Source organism: Microcebus murinus, chromosome 29 (genome assembly GCF_040939455.1).
Source record: "Microcebus murinus isolate Inina chromosome 29, M.murinus_Inina_mat1.0, whole genome shotgun sequence".
NCBI lineage: Eukaryota > Metazoa > Chordata > Mammalia > Primates > Cheirogaleidae > Microcebus > Microcebus murinus.
The window spans coordinates 4,513,451-4,539,618 of record NC_134132.1 but is presented as its reverse complement, the minus strand read 5'-3'; the positions used below and the strand labels follow the sequence as shown (position 1 = coordinate 4,539,618).

The following is a 26,168-nucleotide window of genomic DNA, read 5'->3' as shown; positions in this document are numbered from 1 at the left end:
ATATTTTATTCATTTTTCTAAAGATATATATGTATGTATATATATAGCCTCTTCTATTTTACTGTTTTATATTTTTCTGCTTATCCCTTTTATAGTTCTCTCAAAGTTATTTTTTTAATATTATAGAAAGGCTAGTATTTTGAAGACAGAGTATTTCTGCTCCAAAAAATATCAAAATAATTATGCTTCATATGCAATGTTCACATATTATATTCTCAACTTTGTTTATTTGTTTTTAAGTGACAAGAGGTTTGTATTGTTTTCTTATGATAGTAATATGAAACTTTATGTACATGTTTTTCCAACTAGCTCTGGTCTAAAAAATTTTGAAATAACTTAAGATTATAGACATAAAAATTATTCTGTTGAATAATTAAAATATTGTCTTAAGAATTGATTGGCAACTCTCTCCTACATTCTGCATTTTCATTTTTCTATTCTTTCATGAACAGATTTATATATTATACAATACACAGGAATAGCATTATGTGGAAAACAATAAAATCATTCTATAAAGTTGTTTTTTAAAGAATACATGCAAGGGTGTTGCAGCATATCTAATCAACTTCAAATACTTTCGGTTGTCTGAATTTTCTGCAACCAGAACTATATTTTATATGGTTTATATGATATATATAAAGGGAACTTCTGAAAGAAATATTATAAATCTTGAGGATATAACTAAATCATATAAATGCCTAGAGGAAAATTTGGGTTCCAGAACACCACCCAAGAGTACAGACCGTACCAAGTAGGCAGTTGTTGGATATTGGAAAGTTGCATTATTTTATCAACTCATTTGATGATTTTGTTTGAGAACTACTGATCTAGCACACCAACCGCTTCATCTTATAGCCACATAACAAAGAACAAGGTGATGAAGTAATTTACTGAGGGTTCTATACCTAGGCCATGAGTTCAAAGTCTCTGCTCTATCAACCTCTTCTGTGATGTTTTGGGTATTCAATTCAATTCATCCAATCCAATGAGAGAGCAAATAGTTTTTGACCATTTATTCTGGGTTTTATTGTTCCAGATTTGAGGAATGGTAGGTATGTTAATGGAGATATTTTCAATTAAGTTATCTTAAATCAAAATACATTGAAAAATTTCCGGAGTACTTGAGTCCTTTGAAATTATGTTAAATTTACATTATTTACATAAATCTACTTTCATCAATGAAGTTTCCATAGCTTTTATCAAAATTCCAAAAGGGCTATGCTCCTCCCCAAACATTAGGAACCATTGATATAAATCCTTATCTTTGACTGATTTGTTTTTCAAGACCATGTTAGAAGTAGAGAATTAACCGCAAAAGTTTTAGAATTTAATATTTAAGTTTATTCCTCTTCCTCCAATATGTAGGCTATTGAAAAGAACTCAGCATATTGCCATAATTTAGTCACTTTTTCCTTGCTCTTCTATTTGCACATAAATTCATACAAAGTCAAACATACTGAATATTCCTTTTATGATTTTTAGTCTCTACTTTTAACATTTCAGAGAAATGAAGGGTAAGAAAATGAGTCAAGTAGATACACATACACATAATAACATCATTTACTTTGTTTCAGCATACCTAGTATTTGGAAAATAATTGTATTCTCTGATTAGAGAATGAGACTCTATAGTAAAAAAAAAGGCTTTTCATCAGATGTCTTTATTCAGTATTATATTTTATATGGAAGCATCAGTAGTATATGTTTAGAAAAAATGAAATGAATATACATACTGCTTTTTCAGGGAAAAGGAGGATTAAACATCTTGTACAAACAGATTTTTCTATCTCTAGATGTTAGAAGAGCAATTATGTTTCTTTGAGTAGCTGATGGAGGACATCATCAAAATGGAAGTGCTTCTTCATGAGAGAACTGTCAGCTTACCTTTATATTAATAGATAATACCTTTGGAATATATCTGCAGAGAAAGAAAAGCTGTTTCAGTAAGTATTACCTCTATTGTACTTCTCCATCTAAGCCAAAATAGTCTTTCAGATTCCTCTTGCAGTTACATTACTGCAAGTAAAAAATATTCAGGAAATGTCCTTTTTTTAAAAAACCAAATTAACTAAATATCATTTATATCAAGTAGTTCATGTTATGTTATAAACCTGGCTTTAGATTGTCCTAATAACTCTGCAGGAGATTTGACTAGTTAAAAGTGTATAAAGTATATATTATAGGAGCAATTGTTTGGATGTTATATCATAGTAATAGTGAATCTAATAAGATGAAGTGTCAACTGCCAAAACAAAAAAGTAATAGAAACTAAAACTTTGACAACATAAGTTAATATACTGATTTTTCCACTGATGAATATTGTGAGAATGAAGCTATTTTATTATAAAATTAGTTATAAAATGAATTAGTAATACATAAGAGGCACTTCATGATCTTATCTTAGGTGAAATATCAATTTTTCACTAAGCTTCATGTATGTGAGACCACATCTGACAAAAATATTTTATGCTAGATTTCCATTATTATCAGAAACAGTTGAATAATACATGGCTTGACCCAAAGTAAGCCTGGAAAGTTCAGAGAATTTGTTCTGGTGACATCACCCTTACTATTTGACATACTTTTCTTATTCATGTGGCGAATCCCCATTTTTAATCATCCAACACCCTTCTGTTACTTGCCTTGTTCTCCCTTCACGCAAACATAAGTAGAGTTGATAACAGCCATTTGAACATGTTAACTCACACATTTTGTTTTACAGTTAGTGTAGCAGCTCAGCCAAGCATTAAATTTCTCTCTAATTGTGGAATAAAATTATTTTTAATGAAAGTTAATTAAAGGAGGCAGCCTCCAAATAACACTATATTTACTAAATGCAGAATAATTCTGAATGCAAATCTGGTAGGTTTTTGAGGGTCTTTGGTGGTAATGATAGGATGGTGTATGAACAGAAAAGATGGAATGAAATCTTTTTATCAAACCATAATGGTAAATTTAAAGAGGGGCTAGTCTGGCTTTGGGTGATGAAGGCTTATTTCACAGAAGGTTTAGAATGTGGGTGTGCATGTTGGAACACTAAAGCATTTTTGAAGAACTTATTTTTGTGTGATACCATGTAAAAATAAATAAACTATAACCTTAATATATTCTTTTATTTTATATGTGACAATAATAATCCTCGAAATAAATCTTCAAGTAAGTTTAATAAATGAATATATTTTTTAAAAGAATATGCACTTTTAATAGAATGATGAATAGTTATATGTCAGGATACATCATGTCTAGGAGATATTCCTTCTTAGTTGTAAATGTTCATTGAAGACATAGGATTTCAGGAAATGTTGGAAAGAAAAAAGGGAAAGAGCTTGACAAACTGCTGTAAGAAACAATTTCAGATATGGCAAAGAGTAAATTCCTGAAGACCACGTTACTGAGAAAAATTAGATAATTTATTTCTGTTTAAATCTATTTAAGTGTATGGAAAACTGCACAAACACCCAGGTCTTGAAAAGCCAGGAACCTGGTAGAAAAGTGAGGTGGGCACAACACGGAGGTGAGCCTTCCATTCCCCTTGAGTAATATGCAGTTCCTAAATAGCACAAGGCCAAAGGACGAAGAAGACAGCCACAAAGTGAATAGATATCTAAGCTTAGATTTTGGCCTTCTCAGGGTTTCTAGAGACAAAACTTGTAGTTCAAGTTCAAGAAAGTTGGACTTGAAGAGATCAAATTATAAAGGAAAGAGAACACTTGATTTCCCTTGAGTTTTACTTCCATATGTGCACATAAGTGTTGATAGATTAGTTCCAATTTAGTACTGAGTACATGTGGTGTTTGTTTTTCCATTCTTGTGACACTTCACTAAGAAGAATGGTCTCCAGTTTCATCGAGGTTATTACAAAAGATACTATATATCACCATTTTTTTAATGGCTGAGTAGTGTGCCATGGTACACATATATGACATTTTATCAGTCCACTCACATATTGATGGGCACTTGGGTTGTTTCGACATCTTTGTGATTGTGAATTGTGTTGCTATAAACATTTGAGTGCAAGTGTCTTTTGAATAAAATGTCTTTTTTTTTCCTTTGGGTAAATACCTAGAAGTGGGATTGCTGTATCAAATTGTAGGCCTACTTTTAGTTCTTTGGGGTATGTCCAAACTACTCTCCATAGAGGTTGTACTAATTTGCAGTCCCACCGAGAGTATACAAGTGTACCTTTGTCTCTGCATCCTTGCCAGAGTGTGTTGTTTGGGAATTTTTTGATAAAAGCCATTCTCAATGGAGTTAAGTAATATATCATTGTGGTTTTGATTTGCATTTCCTTGATAATTAGAAACCTTGAGCATTTTTTCATGTGTTTGTTGGCCATTAGTCTATCTTCTTCTGAAACTTTCTATTCATGTTTTTGCCCACATTTTAACGGGGTTGTTTGATTTTTTTTTTTTTTTTTTTGATTATTTGATTGAGTTTTTTGTAGATTCTGGTTATCAGCCCTTTAATGAATATAAAGCATGCAAATATTTTCTCCCATTATGTAGGTTGTCTATTTGCTCTATTGATTATGTTCCTGGCTGTGCAAAAGCTTTTTAATTTGTTCAGGTCCCATTTACTTATTTTTTCATAGCTATGATTGATTTTTGGGTATCCTTCACAAATTCTTTGCACAAGCAATATCTGTAAGAGTTTGTCCAGCATTTCTTCTATAATTCTGATAGTTCCATACCTTAGTTTTAAGTCTGTTGTCCATTGTGAATTCATTTTTGTGAGTGGTGAGATGTGCAGATTCTGTTTCAGGCTTCTACATGTTACTATCCAATTATCTCAGCACAATTTATTGAATGGGGATTCTTTTCCCCGGTATAGGTTTTTGACTGGCAATATGAGGATGGATTCATATCTGAGTTCTCTCTTGTGATTCAAGATCTGTGTCTGTTTTGGTACCAGTACCATGCTGTTTTGGTACCAGTACCATGCTATTTTGGTTAGTATATAGCCTGTAGTATAGCGTGAAGTCTGGTAGAGTGATGCCTCCCAGTTTGTTCTTATTCCGATTCTGATTCTGTAAATCACTTTAGATAGTATAGACATTTTAACAATGTTGATACTTCTGATCCATGAGCCTGGTATGTTTTGTCATCTGTTTATATCCTCTACAATTTATTTCCTCAATGTTTTGTAGTTCTCCATATAAAGGATTTTCACCTCCATAGTGAAATGTATTCCTTGGTATTTTATTTTCTTTGTTACTAGTGTGAAAGGTATTATGTCTTTGATTTGATTCTCAGTTTGACTGTTATTGGCATATATGAAAGCTACTGATTTGTATGCATTAATTTTGGAGCCGGAGATTTTGCTGAATTTATTTAATCAATTCCAAGAGTCTCTTGGTTGAATCTTTAGGGTTTTCTAGATATAAGATCATACTGGCAGCAAAGAATGATAGTTTGACCTCTTCTTTCCTCAGTTGGATACCCTTGATTTCCTTCTCTTGTCTGATTGCTCTGGCTAGGAATTCCAGCACTATGTTGACAAGAAGTTGTGATAATGGGCAATCCTGACTGGTTCCAGTTCTGAGTGGAAATGCTTTCAATTTTTCCCTGTTCAGTATGATGTTGGTTATGGGTTTGTTGTATATGGCTTTAATAATTTTGAAGTATGTCCCATCTATGCCTATTTTGTTAAGAATTCTTATAAAATGGTGCTGAATTTTGTCAAATGCTATTTCTGTGTCTATTGAGAGTATCATATGGTCTTTTTTTTTTTTTTTTTTTGCTTCTATTTATGTGGTGAATTACATTTGTAGATTTGTATATGTCAAACCATCCCTGCATCTCTGGAATAAGCCCACTTGGTCATGGTGAATTATTTTTTCATGTGCAGTTGAATTCAGTTTGCAAGATTTTATTGAAAATTTTTGCATCTGTATTCATAAGGGTTCTAGGTGTGTAGTTTTCTTTTTTTTATTGTGTCCTTTCCTGGCTCTGGTATCAAGGTGATATTGCTTTTGTAGAATAAGCTGGGAAGGATTTCTTCCTTCTCAATGTTATGGAATAATTTCTGCAGTATAGGTACCAGTTATTTGCAGGTTTGGTAAAATTTGGGTGTGAATATGTCTGTTCCAGGACATTTCCAGGAAAATCTTGTTGGAAGATTTTCTATTGCTACTTCAATTTCAGTGCTTGATACCAATAGGTCTGTTCAGAAATTCTATTTCTTCCTGATTGAGCCTAGGGAGGTTGTGTGTTTCTAAGAACTTGTTCATTTCCTCTACATTTTTAAGTTTATGAGCATAAGAATTTGTATAGTATTCAAAGGTGATGTGTTGTATTTCCATGATATCAGTTGTGATTTTTCCTTTTTCATTTCTAATTTAGCTTATTAAAGTCCTTTCCTTTCTGCTTCTTGTTAATCTAGCAAGAGGTGTGTTGATTTTGTTTATCTTTTCAAAGAACCAACTTTTTGTTTCATTAATCTGTATAGTTCCTTTATTCTCAATTTCATTTACTTCTGCTCTGATCTTGGTTATTTCTTTTCTTTTACTGGGTTTAGGATTGGTTTGCACTTCCTTTTCCAATTCCTTGAAATGAGTCATTAGATTATTGATTTGTGATCTTGCTGTCTTTCAGATGTGAGCATTTAAGGCTATGAGTTTTCCTCTCACTACTGCTTATGTTGTATCCCAGAAATTTTTCATAACCATTATCACTTAGTTGAAAGAATCTTTGGATTTCTACTTTTAATTTTTATCTCCTCCCTGCCCCCAAAATTGTTCAGCAGTAGGTTGTTCAGTTTCCACAACTTTGTGTAGAGATGAGTGTTTCTGTTGGACTTGATTTCTAATTTTATTCCATGGTGGTCTCAGAAGACACATGATATAATTTCTATTTTTTTAAATTTGTTGAGACCTGTTTTGTTCCCTATGATGTATCAATTTTAGAGAAAGTTTCATGAGTGATGATAAAAACATATATTCTGCATTTTGGGGGGAGAATGTTCTATAATTATCTGTTAGGCCAATTTGTTCTAGAGTTCCGTTTATGTCCATTGTTTCTTTGTTAATTTTTTGCTTAGAGGATTTGTCCAGTTCTGTCAGTAGGATGTTGAAGTCCCCAGCTATTATGGTGCTGCTGTTTATCATTTTGTTTAGATCAAGTGGGATTTGCTTTATGTCTCTGGGCACTCCTGTGCTAGGTGCATAAATATTTAGGATTGTTAAGTCTTCTGGTTGAACTAGTCCCTTCACCATTATAAAGTGACCATCTTTTTCTTTACTTTTGTTGATTTGAAGTCTATGTTATCTGATATAAGAATGGTTATACCAGCTTCCTTTTGATTTCCATTTACATAGAATATTGTTTTGTATCCCTTCTCCTTGGATCTGAGTGAGTATTTGTGGATTATGCATTTCCTGGAGACAGGAGATACTTGCCTTATATTTTTTTTTTATCCATTCAGCTAGCCTATGTCTCTTCAGTGGAGAGTCTAAGTCATTCACATTTATCAAAAGAATTAATAAGTGGGGTGGATTTCTGTTCATCTGCTTGGTAGACCCTTACTGCTTTGTTTTACCTCTTGAGCCACTGTGGTATGCAGCTTCTGAACTTTACTGTTTAAATGATTTTACACTTGTGGGCATCTATTGTACTGATCTATAATACAGTTCTGAATACTTCCTGCAGGGTAGGTGAAGTCTTTGCATATTCCCTCGGCAATTGCTTGCCTGAGAAAGTCTTTATTTTTCCCTCATATAATTAGTTTAGTTTTACAGGATACAAAATTCTAGGCTGGCCATCATTCTGTTTTAGAAAACTGAGGATGGGTCCCTAGTCTGCTCTGGATTATAAGGTTTCAGTTGAGAAGGCTGTAGTTAGTCTGATTCATTTTCTTTTGTAGGTTACCTGCTGTTTTCACCTTACTGCTTGTAGGAGTACCTCTTTTGTGTCTACTTTGGCCATCCCAATGACTATGTGATGTGATGATTGAATTTTCATGAGGAATCACCCAGGAATCCTGTATGCTTCTTTACCTTAATATCTAGAATTCTAGCTAGGCCAGGAAAATTTTCTTCAATTATCCCCTCAAATAAATTATCCAACCATTGTCTATTTTCTTCTTCACCCTCAGAGATATGTATGATTCTTATGTTTGGACTGTTTAGATAATCCCACTTTTTTGTAGGCTTTGCTCATTCCTCCTATTTCTCTGTTCTTTCTCTTTAACTGATTGTTTAGCTCATGGGTGTTATCTGCAAGCTCTGGGATTCTTTCTTCTGCCTAATCTAACCTATTCTTAAGGCTTTCCACTGAGTTTTGTAATTCCTTCAATGAATTTTCATTTCCATAATTTCTGTTTGGGCTTTCTTTAATACTTTAATTTATTTAGAAAAATTTTTATGCATTTCCTGCATTGTCTCTGTGGCTTCTTTGTGTTGGCTCTCTGTTTTCTCTTGTATTTCACTGAGCTTTCTTACAATCCATATTTGAAATTTTTCATCTGTCATTTTAACCATTTCATCTAGGTTGGTATCCATCAGTGAGGTGCTACTGATTTCTTTTGGGGGTGTCCTTTGGTTCTGATTTTTTATCTTTTCAAAGGTTTTTGGCTGATTTCTCTCACCTGGACTCTTGATGGAAAGCGGAGGTGCTACGGCTGGCTCATAGTCCTATCTCCGAGTCCCCAAAGATTGATTCCCTGACCATGCTGGTGAGAGGCGTGCTTGCCCTGAGAGTTGCCTTTGGGGTGTTTTAGCAGGTTTGATGAACCTCTTTGGTTACCTCTGACCTGTTGTTTTCACCTCTTCCCAGTGGAGTGTAGTGAGTTTGGTCCCCCAGCTTAATCTCCAAGTTGATGGATTGTACTTGTGGCTACAAATCTATTATTCTCTAATCACTTGAGTTGGAAGGCACCATGTTTAGCTATGGGGTTGTTCCCACTTTCATTGTTTGTATTTTGCGTGTAGGAGCCAGCTTCTGAGGTAATCTATTGTGCTTAGGGTAGGCTCTGGTCCCCCAGGTGGGGTATATGATGCCCCAAGCTGTAGGGGGTGCCTTGTAGGTCTCAGAGGGTTGCTTGGTCCCTACTTCCCTGGGATGGGGGGAGAAGCAAGATAGATAGTGGCTGGAATGTGAGATCCTGAGTGAAGAGCTTTGTTAAGCCTCAGCATGGCTCAGAGGTTGCTTATCCTGATGCTAAGAGGAGCCACTGATATGGATTTGAGGGCTGTCTCCAAGCCCAGGGAGCTGCTCCTAATTGGAGGGGCCTAATCATGTGATTGCTAAGGTCCCTAGCCAGGCTTTTTCCATCCATGTCCACTAGCCCTGTTTCTCTGAGAGGTAGAGGTGTGCCCTCCCTATTTGTTCCCTGGAAATCCACAGCACTATCCTCTCTGTTTAGTCCATGTATGTTCCCTCTTCATCCAAGATTGGCTCTTGAGCTACCCCACAGTTTGTGTGTTTGACCTACTGGCATGAATCTCCACTGAAGCTGGAGGGTAGGAAAATCTCTTATTGTCCACCCCTTTTCCACCACTAGACCCCAAAGCAATGGAGATAGGCCTTTCTGGCCACAGAGGTCTCTGTCAGTGTCGTGCTCCCACTGGGGGAGTAGTGGTAGCTCATGTGAGTCTCTTGGATCAAGCTGCAATCCCTATTGAAGTGAGTGGTGGGAAGGGCCATTTCTCCCACTCAGCCTGGGTGTCTGAGGCATTCAGTTGCCATGGGAACCAGGGGCTATGCTAATTCAGACCCAGTGTTGCAGCCTTCTCCACTATGGTTATTCTCCAGCAAGGAATGGGGATGAGGTATGCTCACAGCCCTCTGTCCCACCCTTGTGCTTCTCCCCACCCTCCCATTGAGTATGGCTATGAAGCCTCTCTTGCCACCTGAGCCTGGAACTGTGACCTCTCCCCTATGTCTCCCTTCTCTACTCCCATGACTCAGGGAGCACCAGGTTTGGCCACCTGTTTGAGTCACCAGTGGGTGAATGTGCCAAACACCTGTGTGCAGGAAGATCACAAAGTACAGCTGTCCCGCCAGCTTGAGAGGGAATGCACCCCCAGGTGCTGAAAAGAATTTCTCTCAGCACAGAGCACACCAGAGGCTTCTATGATGGGAGGAGGGGCTGCAGTCTCCCTGCACTGCTCTCATGTCCAGGGTCCCTCAGTCCTGTCCACCTTTCCCAGCCTCCACCGTTGCAGCTTCACTGTCTGAGGCACCTTCCTCTAGGAATGTGTCCACATTGTGGGGAGACAAGCCTATAAGTGTGGAGCACTTCTGTGGTTGCTATGAGGAGGAAGGAGGCAGCTACATGACAGCTTCAGCCAAAATTACATTCTGGGATGCCAGGAATGGAGGGGATGCAGAGGAGGAGGCATCAGAAGCAGGAATGCTGGCTCTGTGATTCCTCGTGGCTCTCCCCTGTGGGATGAGAGCCCTGTGTCCTGCTGCTGGCCTCAGGCACCCAGGTGAGTGAGGGAAGCATCTCTTACTCTTTCACTGGGCTCCGGGCCTCCCTGAATTTGGTTTATGCCGCTGATCTCTCTTTTCTATCCTTTTCTCTCTCAGCTTCCCAACACCTCTTGATGGTGTCCCCAGACTCCCCTGCTGTCTCTACCCATGGTCCACATCTGAGCAGTAATTGTTCTGTACTCTCCTCAGTCCAACTCTCCACTCTTCTGCCAAGACAGTCCAATAAGCTATCTCTAGTTGGCCATATTGGCTGCCTCTTTTGCCCACTTTTTAATGGGTTTGTTTGATTTTTTCCTGCTGATTTGCTTGAGTTCTTTGTAGATTCTGGTTATTAGTCCTTTATTGGATGTATAGCTTGGGAATATTTTCTCCCATTCTGTAGGTTGTCTATTTATTCAGTTAATTATTTCCTTGGCTGTACAGAAGCTTTTTAATTTAATCCAATCCCATTTATTTTTTTATTTTTGTTGTTGCTGTCATTGCCATTGGGGTCTTCTTCGTAAATTCTTTGCCTAACCTGATATCTAAAAGAGCTTTTCAAACATTTCGTTCTAGCATTCTTATGGTTTCATGAATTACGTTTAAGTCCTTTATCCATCTTGAATCAATTTTTGTAAGTGGTGAAAGATATGGATCCTATTTCATTCTTCTGCATGTGACTATCCCATTTTCCCAGCACCATTTATTGAATAAGGCTTCTTTTGCCCAGTGTATGTTGCTGTCTACTTTGTCAAAGATCAGTTGGCTGTATGTGGATGGTTTAATATCTGAGATTTCTGTTCTATTCCATTCATTAGAATATGTATTCTTAATCCAAACTTGCTTGATTTTACAATTTGGCCAAAAAAATGCTAAATGCTGCAATGAGATATAATTCGGTAATAACTAAGGCATATTGTTTTTTATTTCTTTGCATTAAAAAAGATATATTAACCAAAAGGCTGTCCACCTCATTAAAGTAACTCTTCTACCTTGGTATTAAAGGCAAATTAAAACAGACTTCATAAAAATGGAAAGGTAATGTAATGGCTATTCTTGACCATATTAGTACTTATTTCTAGAAGCACAAAGATTGTCCTCTACTATAATCTGCTAATTACTCCTTGGGGCTATATATATAAGCAATCTCTAGGAGAAGGATGCAAATATATTGCTTTGAGGACAGAAAAAATTATCTAACAAAGGGATTGTGTATGACAGTTAATTTATAAATTGAAAAAATATAGTACTAATACAATTCAGTGAGAACAGGCACACTCACCATTTAGAAGATTCTATTTTGCCTCCCGGGCGTTTTTGTTTGAATTTTTGTTCTATGGTAGGAGTGTTTTCTCTCTTAATCAAGATGGAATTTGGTAGAGTTACATTGTATGTTCTCTTCAGAACAGAATGTCTTAAAAAGGGACTGAGCTGTGGAGATTCAAACAAATAAACAGCATATTTTAATTATGTCATTCATAAGGTTTGAAAAATTATTTCACATTAATCAGTAATGAACTCATTAATGAAATTAACTTACTAACATCATTCATTAATATCTTACATGTTTCGAATCTTATGTTTAAAATCTATAAATTTACTTTAAAATATAAAAATGTTGTAAGTCATGAGCTCAACTAAAGCATGTTTAATATTTTTGCCAAAAGCCATACATATTTGAGGGACCAAAATATTTCATGAAACCTATAACTTTTTAAAAGAGAAATATGTACATTTTTGCATATACTAATATTGTAATTTTTATTCTTAAGATAAATTTTGCTTCCAATGAAGGCAGATATTTACTTTCCAGATGTGCCTGCTCTCAACATTTAACTTTCAGCAAATATTTATTAAATGCATATCATCTGCCCAAGACTATTTTAGTTCTATGAACATGCAGTGACAAAATAAAGCCCATTTACACTCACCATTGAACAACATAACATTGAGACAAAAATAGAGAGATAAAAATTTGAAAAACCTCCAAAAAATAAAATTTAAAAAAATGGACTCTATTCCGACCTGGGCCGGTTCACCCCTCCTTAGGCAACCTGGTGGTCCCTGGCTCCCGGGAGGTCTCCATATTGATGCCAAACTTAGTGTGGACGCCCGATCAGCATAGCGCATTACAGTCCAGAACTCCTGGACTCAATCGATCCTCCTGCCTCAGCTTCTCGAGTAGCTGGGACTACAGGCGCACACCACCGCATCTGGCATATGTATACCATGGAGTACTATTCATCTATACGAAACAATGGTGATATAGCACCTCTTGTATATCCCTGGATAGAGCTAGAACCCATTCTATTAAGCAAAGTATCCCAAGAATGGAAAAATAAGCACCACATGTACTCACCAGCAAATTGGTATTAACTGATCGACACATACATGGACATATATGAATAACATCTATTGGGTGTCAGGCAGGTTGGGGGGGAGGCAAAGGGTATATACATACATAATGAGTGTGATGCGCACCAACTGGGGAACGGACATGCTTGAAGCTTTGACTTGAGGGGGGGAGGGGGGCAAGGGAAATATACAGTAACATTGTATCCCCATAATATGCTGGAAAAATAAAATAAAATGGACTCTAATTTCAATTGCTGTGAGAAATGTTTGCTAAATTTCTTGCCAAAAGAAGATGATTAAAAAACAAATTTAATGGAATATTCAGTCAATAACTATGCATTTGAGTGCCTCCTATATGACAGGTACCAGTCATAACATAGCCCTATCACCATCTCTCTTTCTTTCACACTCCCTTCCCTGAGAACATCATATAATAGGATATATGAAGAAGTTAGGAACTGAGATGAGTAGTTACTGAGAACACCATGAGAATACTGCATTCTTAGATTTATAGTTTTCCATTGTATTTCTGCATGTAAAAGCATGAGAGTTATAGGTTTAAAGTCATCTTCATGTAGAAGGATAATTTACAGATCTAAGTGCAAATTTGGACTTGAACACTTCCAATGTCTGTAGCCTTTGAAGTGTTACCTCCCCTTTCTAAATTTTGGTTTCTTCATTTTTCAAATGGAGTCAATGCTATCTACCTTATATATTTTTTCTGGGTATAATAATTGAATTAACATATGTAAAGTCATCCTTTTTCCTGAAAGGCAATATAGCTTAGTGGTTTAAAGCATAGACTTTTCATTGGTTGTAACTCCATCCCTGCTATTTGCCTTCTGTGTGCTCTTAGTAACTTACATAACCTCTTTGTGCTTTGGGTTTTACATTTGAAAACTGAGGATGATAAACTAATTCCTATCTTATAGTTTTGTTTTGAGTATTAAATGAGTTAATATGTACAATGCATATCAAACTTGGCATTGTGTGTCAATTATTATCATTATCATTATCACCTTGTGTAGTGTTCCCCAAAGAGTAAATATTTGCATAAAATGTCTTAAAAATAAATTTTCATTCTTATAGTTAGAGAAGTTGTAAACAGGGTAGGTGGAATTAGCCCTCAGTCCACAAGTATGCGAAAACACTGAAAGTTCACTGGGGTAGATTACTCCAGCATACCCTTAGGATAAAATTAAAAGGAATATTATTTCCATGATCAGGGAGATAGAGAGTACATCCAGGGAAGTCCACATGCCCTGCTGTTAGAAAATATCAGTTTTGTATAGATATCCTCTTTTAAAATCATGGGCACCCAAAAACATATCTATACAATTCCAATGAATATGATGAAGACTAAAGGAAAATAGCATTACTTTGAAAATATAGAAAATGAAAGAGCTCTAATATTTACTCATGATATGAACAAATATCTTTCAGAAAAAATAAAATAAAATTGGAAGTAAATAAAGTTTGGAGGAGAAAATCGTTCAAAAATCTATAGAATAGAGGCAAAGATATACAATGTAACCAAAATTTCAAAAAACAAAACAAAACAAAACTTTTTATCAGGTGGTGGGCAGGCAGTAGGGGGGAGGAGTAAAGGGTGTATGCTTCCATAACGTGTGTGATGCACACCACCAGGGGATTGGACACATCGGGGGGAGGGAAGAGGGGCAGGGGCAATATTTGTAACCCTAACAATATTTGTACCTCCATAATATGATGAAATAAATAAAAAAAAAAGAAAGAAAAAAAAAGAAATGTATTCTAAATAAATAATCATGATAATGGAAAAAAAAAGAAATATACACATAAATACAATCATTTAGAAAATAATACAAAAGAACAACAAGTCAACATTCATAGAATTACTCCCAAGCTTTATTCAGAATCCAAACTGTTTCATGACTTAAAGAAGGAAAACTGGGGAACTTCCATTTATTTCCCCTTTCTTTTATTTAGTATATGAGTGACTATCAATTGACTACTATGTACCAGACACTGTACTAGGGTCTAATAATAAAATTGTCAGACTAAAGAACAAAATCCCAGTTCTCATGGAATCTACTAACAATAATGGGATAATTCATAAAATAAATATAAAATCAAACTGTCATAAGTATCTCAAGAAGAAGTACATAAGAACAATATAGGAGGGTTTGACCAAGTGAAAGAGATCAGAGGTTTCATTAAGGAAGAGATAGTTGAACTGAAATTTGAAGTAAGGACAGAATTTAATTAGGCAATAGTAGGGAAGAGGATGCAGAGACATAGTCCAGGCTTAGAGATCAACATAAGCAAAGACTCTGTGGTATGTTTTAATAGAGGAAAGAAGACTAGCTTGCCTGGAGCGGTATAGAGCGATGGAGGCATCGTGATGCATGAAGTTGTAGAGGTAAGTAGGCCATGTTCAGGATTTTGGTCTTTATTATAAAAGTAGTAAGAGGCCATTAAAGTTTGTTAAAAAGAGAGTGATAGATGATTTTCTGAAGATGACTTGCTTTTTGAAAATATCATTTATTATTATATTTTGAATTAATGTTTTTATTATGCAAACATTGAATATCTTATATATATTTATCTAACTATGGAAATAATTGTGTACCACTAATTTTTATAGGAATTATTTCTTTTCATTTGTTTTTTTTTAAAATAATAATTACTCAGCAAGGAGATTTTCAGATTATAATTATCTTCTGAAAGCAGAGAAGACCCTGTAGTCTGACACTTGGAGGGGAAGTATAGATTAAAGATGAAAATGTACAGGTTATCTACAAATAGGTTACTGAGGGATAAAGTATGAGAGAAGGACCCAGAGTCAAGAATTTAGGAACTCTCAAATTCATGGCCTGGTATGAGGAAGGAGCCTATAAAAGATATTAGAATGTCAGAGGTGGTGTGTTAGAGAAGCCAAGAGAAGAGAAAGTATCTGGTTGGTTTCATGATTTTAACACTGCTGAGAAGTGAATTAGGAAGTGGACTGAAATATGCCCATTATATTAAGAGAAATGGTGTATGTTACTTAATTTAGCTGAGGTAAAACAAAAGTGAACATAACCCAGATTGGAGGAAATTGAGAAGAGGAGAAATAAGAACAGGAGAATGAACTTCTTGTCAAAAAAGTTTAGTTTCAAAAAATATGAAATAGCCAGAGGTAAATGAAGGGTCTGGAAAACATTTGTTTATAGTTTTATTTTTATTTTGTTAACAAAAGAGATTTGAAACTATTTAAAAGACAATGGAAATCACCCCTGTAGTTGAGAGTGGAAGGGAGTAACAGAGAAATGCTCCAGAAAACACAGAAGGGGATAAGACCTGGAGATACTAGTACCTGCAGATATTGGCATTAGGAAACAAGGGTGATCTTCCATTGTGACAGTTGGAGAGGATTATAGCACAGGTGTGTGTGTGTGTGTGTGTGTGTGTGTATAATGAATTAAATAAAATGTAATTAAGGAAATCTCCATCTTATATCTTTTTGTTTTTCTTTGTTACTGGCATAAGTATTCATCCTACTCAAATTCCCATGGAAATAATCAAGGAAATATATAATTAGGGAAATTCATGTGTTAATGTTGACAACTAGGGATAGGACACTAATCTGTTAAAATTTTCAAAGAATGCCTGCTAGATATAATAAGAATAGCAATGGACTGAAGGGAGGGTGAGAAAGCTAATTCAGGCCTTCTATTTCCCATCCCCAACCAACTTCCAAGAAAAAATATTGGCTTCAGGAAGTTGAAAGTTTGTCATTCTCTAGAAATGAGGAAGTAGTGTAATATCACATAGAGTCAAATACTGGATTCAATCTAGTATTGAGAGGTTCCAAGTTTCAATCCTGGGATAGCACTAGGCACAAACTTAGAAATGAACATAGTCAACTTTGTTTCTGACATAGGAACTAGAATAAAACGAGATACTAGGATGTCTGAATTTTGGCACCAGGGGAGTAGAAGTAGGCTGGAGCAGAGGAGAGGAATGAAACTCTTCCTCTGTCTACTCAGTGCACCAGTTCTCTCTGAACCCTTCCCCAAAGGCTCCTGGATCTGAAGGGGTCTGACACTGAAGATCCATCTTAGAAAGATTTAGGGGGAGCTGAGAAGGTACTATATATTATAAAGTTATGCAGAACTATGATATTTAAAACAATGTGGCTCAAACCCCCAAACTGGTGATAAATTCAATAGAAAAGTAGATTGGATTTCTAGGCTTAAAATAAAAATAGGTATGTAGCATATGATAAAATCGGCATTTCAATCAACAGAAAAAGGATGTATTCAAAAGTTGCTGCTACTGGAATAATCAGTTTTACATTTGTAAAAACCAAATGACTATTATATTACTTCTTTACATTATGGGTCCATGCAAATTTAAATGTTTAAAAAAATGAGTCATTAGAATAAATGAAAGAAAATACAAGTGGATATCAGGTCTAGGATTATGTTTTAGAAAATTATCCTGATTCTGTACAAAGAGGTATCTGAGATATTTATTATATTATTTTATAAAATTGAAAAGCCAGTGAAGTCTTTCAAACTTTCTAGAAAGAATTGCTAATAATGTTATAGAAATTATTCCCAATATAGACAACAATAGAATGCTGCCACAGTCATTTTATAAAGTTAGTGTATTTGATTCCAAAACATACTTATTGTTTACTATCACAAAATATGTATATTATAGGACTTAAGACTTGCTATAAAGCTACAGTAATCAACACAGTACAGTGTTGTTGAAAGAAGAGAAAAAGAGATCAGTGAAACAGAATAGAGAGTCCAGAAATAGACCTAGACAAGTATAGTCAACTGATCTTTGACAAAAGAGCAAAAGCAATACAATGGAGCAAAGATAACCTTTTCAACAAATGGTGGTGGAAGAATTAGACATCAACATGCAAAACAATCTAGACACAGACCTTACACCCTTCACAAAAATTAACTCAAAATGAATCACAGGCCTAAAAATGTAAAATGCAAAACCATAAAAATCCTAGGAAACAACACAAGAGAAAATCTAGATGACTTTGAGTCTGGTGATAACGTTTTAGAGACAACAACACAGGAATGATCCATAAAAGAAAAAATTAATGAACCGTACTGCACTAAAATGAAAAATTATTCTGCAAAAGACACTGTCAAGAAAATAAGAAGACAAGCTACAGACTTGGGGAAAACTTTGCCAAAGACATATCTGATAAAGGAGTGTTATACAAAATATACAGGGAACTCTTACAAAAAATCCATTTAAAAAATGAGTAAAATACCTGAACAGATACTTTGCCAAAGAAGATATACAATGGCAAATGAGCACATGAAAGTATGTTCCACATCATATGTTACTAGGAAATTGCAAATTAAAACAATGAAATAGCACTACACACTCATTAGAATGATCAAAATCCAAAACACTGATAATACCAAATGCTACCATGTGCACGTGAAGCAAAAGGAACAATCATTCATTATTGGTGGAAATGCAAAATGGTGCAATCACTTTGGAAAACAGCTTGGCAGTTTTTTTTACAAAACAAAACATACTTTTACCATAAAACCCAGCAGTTGTACTCCTTGGTATTTATCCAAATGAACTAAAAACTGATGTCTACACAAAACCTTTGCATGAATATTTATAGCTGTCTTGTTCATAATTGCAAAACTTGAAAGCACTCATGTCCTTCAGTTGGTGAATTAAAAAAAACTCTGGTACATCTAGATAATGAAGTATTATTCTACAATAAAAGAAAATAAACTATCAAGCATGAAGACATTGAGGAAATTTAAGTGCATAATACTGTATGAAAGAAGCCAATCTGAAAAGGCTGCATACTGTATGTTCCCAACTTTATGACACTTTGGAAAAGGTAAAAGTATGGAGATAATCAAAAGATCAATCGTTGCCATGGTTTAGTGGGAAGGGAGGGATAAATAGGTGGAGCTCAGAGGATTTTTAGAACAGTAAAACTATTCTGCATGATACTATAATGGTGGACACATGTCATTATGCATTTGTCAAAACCTATAGAACGTGCAACACCAAAACTAAACCCTAACGTAACCTATAAACTTTGGGTGATAATGATGTGTCCATGTAGGTTCATTCATTGTAACAAATGTACCACTCTGGTGAGAGATGTTGATAGTAGAGGAAGCTGAGGTGGGAGGCAGGAGTATTTTGGAACTCTATATTTTCTACTCAATTTGTTGCAAGCATAAAACTGCTCTAAAAATAATCTATTAAAATATGTGGAGTGATTTTTAAATTCATCTGAAATAACAGATAAGTAACTTAAAAATAATAACCATGAGGTTGCCCTTCTATAAATTAAATGATTTAATGAAATATAATGATTAGAGATGCAATGGTATGGCATTTGACAGGAAAATTATTGAATAGAAACAATTTTCATCAAAGCAAAATGTTATCCTGTCCTACATGTTTTCATCAAAATTGCCAAACATGATTAATTTATCCTATTGCACAATTGTTTGTCATGTAATTTCATATTATTTAATATAGGTTGAATAAAAAATAAATCATTTGTGGTAAATTTGTTAAGAATGCATCTACATATTATTATCACTGAAAACACAAACTTAAAAGAAACTGAGGATGGTATTGTTAACAAAATAATAATTAGGAGGCCATTATGCTAAGTGGCTCCAGTGCCTTGTGTTCCTGCGCAAACACACCAAAGCCCAACTCAGTGTAAGCAATAAAACGAGACTAAAGCTTAGCCACTCACAAACCACCAACTAACCTCTAACTAGAGACTTTCCAATTTAACCAATCCAACACTTTCTTGGTCTTGCTTTCATGAACGCCTTATGCAAGAGTTCCCCTCACTCCCCCTTGGTAGAGTCCTGAATTGTCTGTCATCTGGTATTGCCTGATTCATGAGTTACTATTTGTTCAAATCTCTTTAAAATTTTAATGTGCCTAAGTTTGTCTTTTAACAGTTTGCAACATAAATAAATGGTGAAAATCACTATTATTGCAAAAAATGTGGAAGGAGAATGATAAGCAAGTATAGGAAGGGACCGGTTGGGTCTGGAAAAGACTAAAAAGCTGGGACCTAAAACAGGAAATCTTAAATCTATAGGGTGAATGGTGGTCTTATTAACAACCTATCTAATAGAGGAAAATAAGCTATCAAACAGAAAGTAAGGGAAATAAACTCACAACGCATAATTGCCCCTTTGAAGAAAAAACTCACAACCCAACTAGTCTTTGATTAATTAAAACACCTGTGGCCTAACTTGTTATCATTAAGAGTTTCGTTTCCATAGCCTTAAAGATCCCTAAGTAGGAGTGCAAAAGCCCCGCTACAGATTCCAAGGACTCAGATAAGCCGACCTCACAGAAAAAAAAAGTGAAAATAAAGATCACCTGCAACAACTTTGCCGCCACTTCTGTTATCAGTCTGCTGAAGCAGAAAAAAATAAAAATAAAAACATTTTTACCCTTTAAAAGCACCAAGCAACTTTCCCTCAACTGCCTGGCATTTTCACTCCTTCCTGTGTGCCACGGCTACTTTCTCTCTTTTGCTCTCTCTCTATCTCTCGCTTTCATTCTTTCTTGGAAAAATAAATAAATTTTTATTTCTGTATATCCTAATCACCGCATGAGAAATCTGTCTCAGCCCACATATGAATATCCTATCCTTACACAGGGCATTTGAGGAATGGGGTGTTGTTAATGGGAACCTACAGAGAAGCAGAATTTAATGGCTTAAATAATGAAGAGGTGGCAGTGACCAAAGAACTAAACTCTAACAGTCACTGTACTGGTAGGTTAAAAAAATGAAGTGATATGGACGACAGCACATAATCAGAAGTTCTTAACTATGCAAAAACATTTTCTAATTAACAGCTTGCTTCCTCTTAAATCAAATGCAAATGGAAGAAGTAAAAAGACTGGCATCCTTACTAGAGAGATGAAAACAGTTATTTTGTATTCAAAGCATTTTCCACCTGAAGATAGGAATAAATATGAGATGGGGCCTAACTGTATTTGATCTTCATTGAAACCATGTTCAGATTGTAACTTTCAGAATACAAAAATATTTCAAAGTACTTGTCCGCAGCAAAGAGTAGCTTAATGTCCACTTAAACATTTTGTATTCTGTGTTCTATGCTTTGCAAAATTGATTTAAAATTAATCTAAACTAAAGACCGATTCATGTATTCCATTTCACTGAAATTATGATGAGTGTGTTTGAAATATGAATTACAATTGAGGTAATAAAATCAATACAATGCTAAAAGCTATATGTTTTCTTTCTCAAAATCATAATTAAATAAAAGCTAAAATGAATATATTCTAATTTGCTATGGTTTATAGCTTTCACTAAAATTGTAAGTATATGGTATATATCCATTATGTGCAATAAAACACATTGCTTAAAACATTTTAGTCACAGGGGTTATTAGTGCATATTTATTCATATGTTTGGTAGAGTAGCAATTATATATATATTTTTCCCTGCAGTGATGAATGACTTTTCAAAGCACAATGGGAAATTAAAAAAAAAAATTCATTATGTTGTTCCCTGTTAGAGAAGGCTAAGAGGATAATGACCTACTAACTTTTGTACTACTAATTAGACATACACAGGTTAGAAGAGAGAACAAATACTGAAGCTAAGCTGAAATTTACTGATTTTGATCATTGTTTTATGGTTACATAAAAGAATACCTTGTTAGGAGATACATGCTGAAGTATTTGAAGGTGAAACATTATGATATCCAGTAGATTCAAATGGTTACAAAATATATAATTTCTCAGGAATATATTTCACAACAATAATAAAGTATATGTATGTATCTGTATATGAGAATAAGAATGTGAGAGAGATGCATGCAGAGATAGAAAGGAAGAATGCAAATGATAAAATACATTAACAACTGGTTTTCAAAATTTGCATTATTTCAAAATAAATGTTGAAACAAAATTTAAATTCAAAACATGAAGTCTCTTCTCTAAGACTTCAAGAGTTCAACTGCCCTTTAGCTAATATTCTGGTTATAGTTCATCTTCCCTTGGAAACAGAAGTCCTTTACTCCAGCAGTCCTCAGCCTTTTTGACACCAAGGACTGCTTTCACAGAAGACAATTTTTTCCCGGATGGGGGTGAGGGGGGTTGGGAGGGTTCAGGATGATTCAAATATATTACATTTATTGTGCAAACCACTCTGCTAATGATGATCTATCTGTATTTGCAGCTGCTCCCCGGCGCTAGCATCACCACCTCAGCTCCACCCCAGATCATCAGGCATTACATTCTCATAAGGAGCACAACCTAGGTCCCTCACATGCGCAGTTCACAGTAGGGTTGAAGCTCCTACAAGAATCTATTGCTGCGGCAGATCTGACAGGAGGCAGAGCTCAGGCAGTGATGCGAGGGATGGGGAGCAGCTGTAAATATAAATGAAGCTTGGCTTTCCCGCCACTCATCTCCTGCTGTGTGGCCTGGCTCCTAACAGGCCATGGACTGGTACTGGTCCTCAGCCCAGGGGTTGGGGACTGCAGAGCTACTCAATCTGGTTACCATGTAATTCAAAGGATGCCTCTTTTTAATAAAGTCAGCTTTGATATTAGATGGATTCAGATTTATTTTTCACCTAGAGTTGTGTAAAATCTATATTAATGGACTGGTTGGGTCCTGCTAATCATAGAATATATTTTTGTGCACTCCATCTGACACCCTCACAAGTACTGAAGAGAAGCATGTTCTTTCTATTACTCCTCTCTCAGTCTTGTTATATATATTCCTCTATTTCACTCTTTTAAATAATAAGAGAATGATAGTGGAAGCAATATTATGCTTCAAGTGCTAAAAGTTCTACATAGTTCTTATAAAACCATGGCATATACCTCACAATCAGGTTATTTGTAACTGAATTATGATTTAACTATAGAGAATTGGCTATGGTATTTGTAGAAAGAAGTTCTACTTTCTCCTTTTCTATAAATCTCCAGCACCACATCTACCCATTTACCTGCTGCTGTATTCCTATATTCTGTCTCTGCATTCAGTGAGGCTTTCCTCGGGATCCCCATTTAAGAATTTAACATTGTTCACCAAACTCAACATATGATGGATAGCCTCTTTCTCTGCTTTCTTCTTCTACTCATTACTAACTTACAATGTTATATTATATATTTTATTTTGTATCTTGCTTTACTTTTTTATCTAGGTTACCAGAAGCTGTTTTTGTGTATTTAGTTCCACAGTACTTAAAACTATGTCTAACATTAACACCTGAAAGATTTTTTTTTTAATTCTGAGGATTTCAGTTCTTCATTTATTTGTAGAAAATTATCAGCTAAGATTATTTTGTGTATCTCTCCTCTATTTTCTTTATTTCGTTTTCATGGAACTGTTTTTAGACATGTTTGACCTTCTTCAACTATTCTTCATACATTTATGTAAGTATATCTGGACTAAAAGCATAACACTCATATAGAAAAGTGCACAAATAAAAATAATTTAATGACTTTTCAGAAAGCAGAGACTGCTGGGTAACCAGTACTCAAGTTTAGAAACAAAACATTACCAGTGCTCTGGAGGGCTCCCACCCACTTACAACTCCCCACATGGGCTCCACAAGATCTCAAGTATCTTAATTTCTGACACCATTATTAGATGAGTTTTGCCTGGCTTTGAACTTTACATAAATGGAATCATATAGAGCATTTATTTTTGTGTGTGGCTTCATTCATTCAACTTTATGCTTGTGATATGGATCCATGCTGTTTTGTGTAACATAACATTCATTCTCAGTTCTCTTTTGTGTTCTAGTTTATAAATACACCACAATGTATTTTATCCACCCTACTTCTGATGACCATTTATGAGTTGTTTCCAATGCTATCTATTAAAGATAGTGCTTCTATACATCATTGTACAGGCTTTTGGTGCATGTATATATACATTTCATTTGATTATTTACCTAGAAGAGTAACTTCCAGGTCATAAATTATCTATACATTTAGCTTTACAAAATCTACTAGGTAGTTTACCCAAGTATATCAGACCAAAAGAGTTTCATTTTTCTCCACATCTCTCCAACATTTCATTTGGTTGTCATTCTCTCAGTGTCTCTCTCTCTTTCTCTCTCTCTCCCTCCCCCTGCTTTTTTGCTATGCTAATGGGAATGAAGTAATAAAACTCTGCTATAGACAGAATGTTTGTATTCCACCCAAAATTCTTATGTTGAAATCCTAACCCCAATGATGATATTAGGAGGTAGGGCCTTTGGGAAGTAATTAGGTCACGAAGGTGGAGGTCCCATGAATAGGATTAGTGTCTTATAGGAAGAGCCCAGAGAGCTAGCTAGCTCTTTTTCCATAATGTAAGGATACAATGAGAAGTTCACAGTCTGCAACCCAGAAGAGAGCCCTCACCAGAACTCAACCATGCTGGCATTCTGATCTCAGATTTTCAGCCTCTAGGATTATGAGAAAAAAAATTCTGTTTTTTATGAGCCTCCTAATCTATGAATTGATGGGCATTTGGGTTGATTCCACATGTTTGCAATTGTGAATTGTGCTTCTGTTTTTTTATCTTATATGTCTTGTCATTGTATATCTTTTTGAACAAAAATTTTTGATAACTTGGTTGAAATACAGTATCATCTAGTTCTTTTAATGAATTTGCTTTTATTACTAGTAATGGAAATAATTTTATATATTTTTTAACTCTTAGTAGAATGGTTAAGAAGAGTATGTTTTCTTGAGCTATACTGTCTAGACTTAGAATCAAGCACTGCTGCTTAACAGTTTTGTGAATGGGGCTAGGTGCTCAGCTTCCTTTTCCATTAATGGGAATGAGTAGTTCTTAGCAGAGGGCTTGGCACACAGTAAGTGATAAATACTTGTATATGTATTATTTGCTAATAATATTTTACTACTTTCTGAGGATTTTAAGTGATTTTATTTTTCATACAAAAAGTTTAACTTTTCATATGAGTTAAGACTATTATATTTATTTTTCTTTCATGGTGTTCTTCCATTGCATTTATAGTTATATTATCCCCACCCTCCCAGAGTTTAACAAAAATCATCCCAAAAGTACATAAACATGGTAAAAATGTTAGAACAAAAAATTAGCTACTTAAATTAAATATTGGTGTTAAATTAATGAATATATTTAAAAAGAAACTGGGGATCCAGTTTCCACTTTTTCCATGTCATTTCAGAAGACTAGCTTATAGATTATTCAATGCGATAAATCATGCATTCAAACGTGAAATAGGATTACCTGTAAGTTGAGAAATAGTTACAGAGTTTGTTAAAGATATTTACAATAGACTTTTAGTACCCATGCTGGTATAGTCAAAACCCACAAATGTGTGAAGAAAAAAAAATAGTTAACATTTTAGTGACATTTTTAAAAAGTTCACAACATTCAAAAGAAATACTATAGCTGAGAAATGGAAAATGACTAAGTTATCTCCAGTATCTGAAAAAGGTCACAAGAATTACATAGCCACCATATTTAACCCTCTCTTCTTGGGAAGACTTAACCAGACTTACTTTAATGTTGTTACAGATGGAGGATACAAGACTGATTCATTGGTTATATTCAAAATCTTACAAAATAATCATTTTTGGTTTACATGGCAACTATAAAAGATATTTTTCATTTCTTAAATTAAAATGTTAAAAATATATAATTTTGCTTTCATAATTTTAATATTTTAAATTGGATAAAAGCATATAAATTATTAATTATATATTACCATAATCAAATACTCATCTTCCTCTATTCATATAGAAAAAAATCCAAAGCATCATCATTCAATACTAATGGCAAAAGTAAAACAGAATAACCAAATGATGATTCACTGAAAGAAGTTTTCAACTTTAAAATAAATTACATGTATAATGAGTTCAAGAATCCATTTTCCATTCATACAGTATTCATGTTATATGAACCACAAGGCATATTAATAATAAAGTGATTTTTAAAACCTATTAAAAAGAGACCAGTCTGTTAGCTGATTATACTAAAAATGGAATTGGAAAAAAAATAATGAGAAGGCAGGCAAATAGGTTTAAAGGTTTGGACTATTTTGTTGACTGAGTCAGAGGATACATGCAAACTCAGAGTAGACTAATGCAAAATAATTAGATTGTGAGCGAGGAACACTGCCAGGAACTCAATAGTAAAGAAAAAGTCTTCTCATAGTTTGAATAAGAGTATGGGTAATGGAGTCACTGAAACTGCTTCGCAATTTTTAAAGCATAGGATAGGACCCCATATACTGCAATAAGAATGGAGTCTCTACAGGTAAAGCACCTGTGTGGTATACCATATGTACTGTAGAGAATAAACATTGTGTTATTCTCTCTTTTAGAGAAAAGAAGACAATAAGTTGATAGAGAAAAGAGGC

The 26,168-nt window shown here is 34.8% G+C and overlaps 1 protein-coding gene across 2 annotated transcripts in view; it reads right to left on the bottom strand.

Moving 5' to 3' along the window:
• Positions 1-487: 487 nt before the first annotated feature.
• STPG2 (sperm tail PG-rich repeat containing 2) overlaps positions 488-26,168 on the bottom strand; it is a 349,955-nt gene continuing 324,274 nt past the window's right edge. For both annotated transcript variants that reach the window (XM_075998692.1, XM_012763612.3), the window contains 2 exons: positions 11,694-11,842; positions 488-1,917 (listed from right to left, as the gene is read on the bottom strand). In XM_075998692.1, the coding sequence (XP_075854807.1) occupies position 1,917; positions 11,694-11,842 (150 nt within the window). In that variant the 3' untranslated portion in view covers positions 488-1,916. The remainder of the gene's footprint in view (positions 1,918-11,693; positions 11,843-26,168) is intronic.